Below are 1,351 nucleotides of genomic sequence, written 5' to 3' on the forward strand. Positions count from 1 at the left end.
GAGGAGAGTAGGAGAACGAGATACATAGCAACAACAAAGAGACTACTACTTTATACTACAGAAACTAGATAAAAGAAGGGCCCGTGACTTCAGACAACTTCACAACCCGTGACCATCTTCACAACCCGTGACTACTGCTGGACCTGACTACTGCTGAACCTGAAAAGAAAGACAAGAGTTTTTAGTGTTGAAGTGGAAAGAAACACATGTGAAATACCAACAAGATGTAACTACTCAGAACCAAGGACATGTAATTACTCACAATCAAAGACATAACCTCATAACATCTCAGCCATGAGTTTGAGTTGAAGAGATGTTTCCATCTCAGTGAGTGGCTCTTTTTTGCCAAGAAGACGTTCAAGGATCTTCTGTTTAGACAGCTTTTCTTTGATTTCTATGATTGCGTGTATCTTTGCCAAAGACTCTTCTTTACCACTCTTCTTCTTCTTAGATGCAGCTTTAGCAGCCTTGACCCCAATAGGTCTGCCCTCTGCTTCATCTCCTCCATCAGCCTCCACGTCTCCTTTGCGCTTTTCCTTTCCACATTCTTTAGGCCCATAGGTGGAGCACCATTTCTGGTCATGTCTCAGCTCCCTCCAGCAGTGATCCATGCTGAACTTGTTGTCGTTAGTTTTGAAGAAAATGTCTATGGCGGCTTTCATCACATCATCATCATTTTGGCCACTCCTCTGCTCCCTCAGAGCGGCGTCATAGCATCCAGCAAACTTGGATACGTCAGCGTTGATCCTACCCCAAAGCTTCTTGCAGGAACAAACCTCTCTCGGTATTGTCCCAGCCAATTGCGGACTTGCGTTGTAGTAGTCGGCAATGCGCTTCCAGAATGCACCAGCCCTCTGGTCATTACTTACGACAGCATCCTTACTAGTGTTAAGCCAAGCACCAATAAGGATTTTATCCTCCTTCGGACACCATTTCCTCCTCTCCTTAGGGTCGCCACCAGACTAGACAACAGGCTCGATAACTGACTCATTAGGACCTTGGTTACCCAACCAAAAAGGTTCGAGTGAATCAAGGTCCACTGTAGTCTGAGATTGACTAAACAAGAGGTTTGTATAACTAGTTTTAGGATCCATGGTTTTGAGAATGTTCTGTGTCGCTCTAATAGCAATACATAGCCTTAAGTAGGCGATCTTTAACCTAAGATACATTTCAACCGAGCAGCTAGGAAGGTGGAAAGCCAAGTACTTGCATTCAACACCAATCAAATCAGACTAATAACACCTCTAAAACATTTAAAACAATCAAATCCTTGGCGGTATGAAGGTAAAAAGCAAACTAGCATTTAAAAAAGCTAACTATAACTAGAATTTAACCAATCAAACTAGAACTA

The 1,351-nt window shown here is 42.9% G+C and overlaps 1 protein-coding gene across 1 annotated transcript in view; it reads right to left on the reverse strand.

The window, feature by feature from the left end:
* Window positions 1–278: 278 nt before the first annotated feature.
* LOC106308948 (glutathione S-transferase T3-like) overlaps window positions 279–1,351 on the reverse strand; it is a 2,990-nt gene continuing 1,917 nt past the window's right edge. The window contains exon 2 of the mRNA XM_013746048.1: window positions 279–962. Within this exon, the coding sequence (XP_013601502.1) occupies window positions 279–962 (684 nt within the window). The remainder of the gene's footprint in view (window positions 963–1,351) is intronic.

Source organism: Brassica oleracea, chromosome C8 (genome assembly GCF_000695525.1).
Source record: "Brassica oleracea var. oleracea cultivar TO1000 chromosome C8, BOL, whole genome shotgun sequence".
Taxonomy (NCBI): domain Eukaryota; kingdom Viridiplantae; phylum Streptophyta; class Magnoliopsida; order Brassicales; family Brassicaceae; genus Brassica; species Brassica oleracea.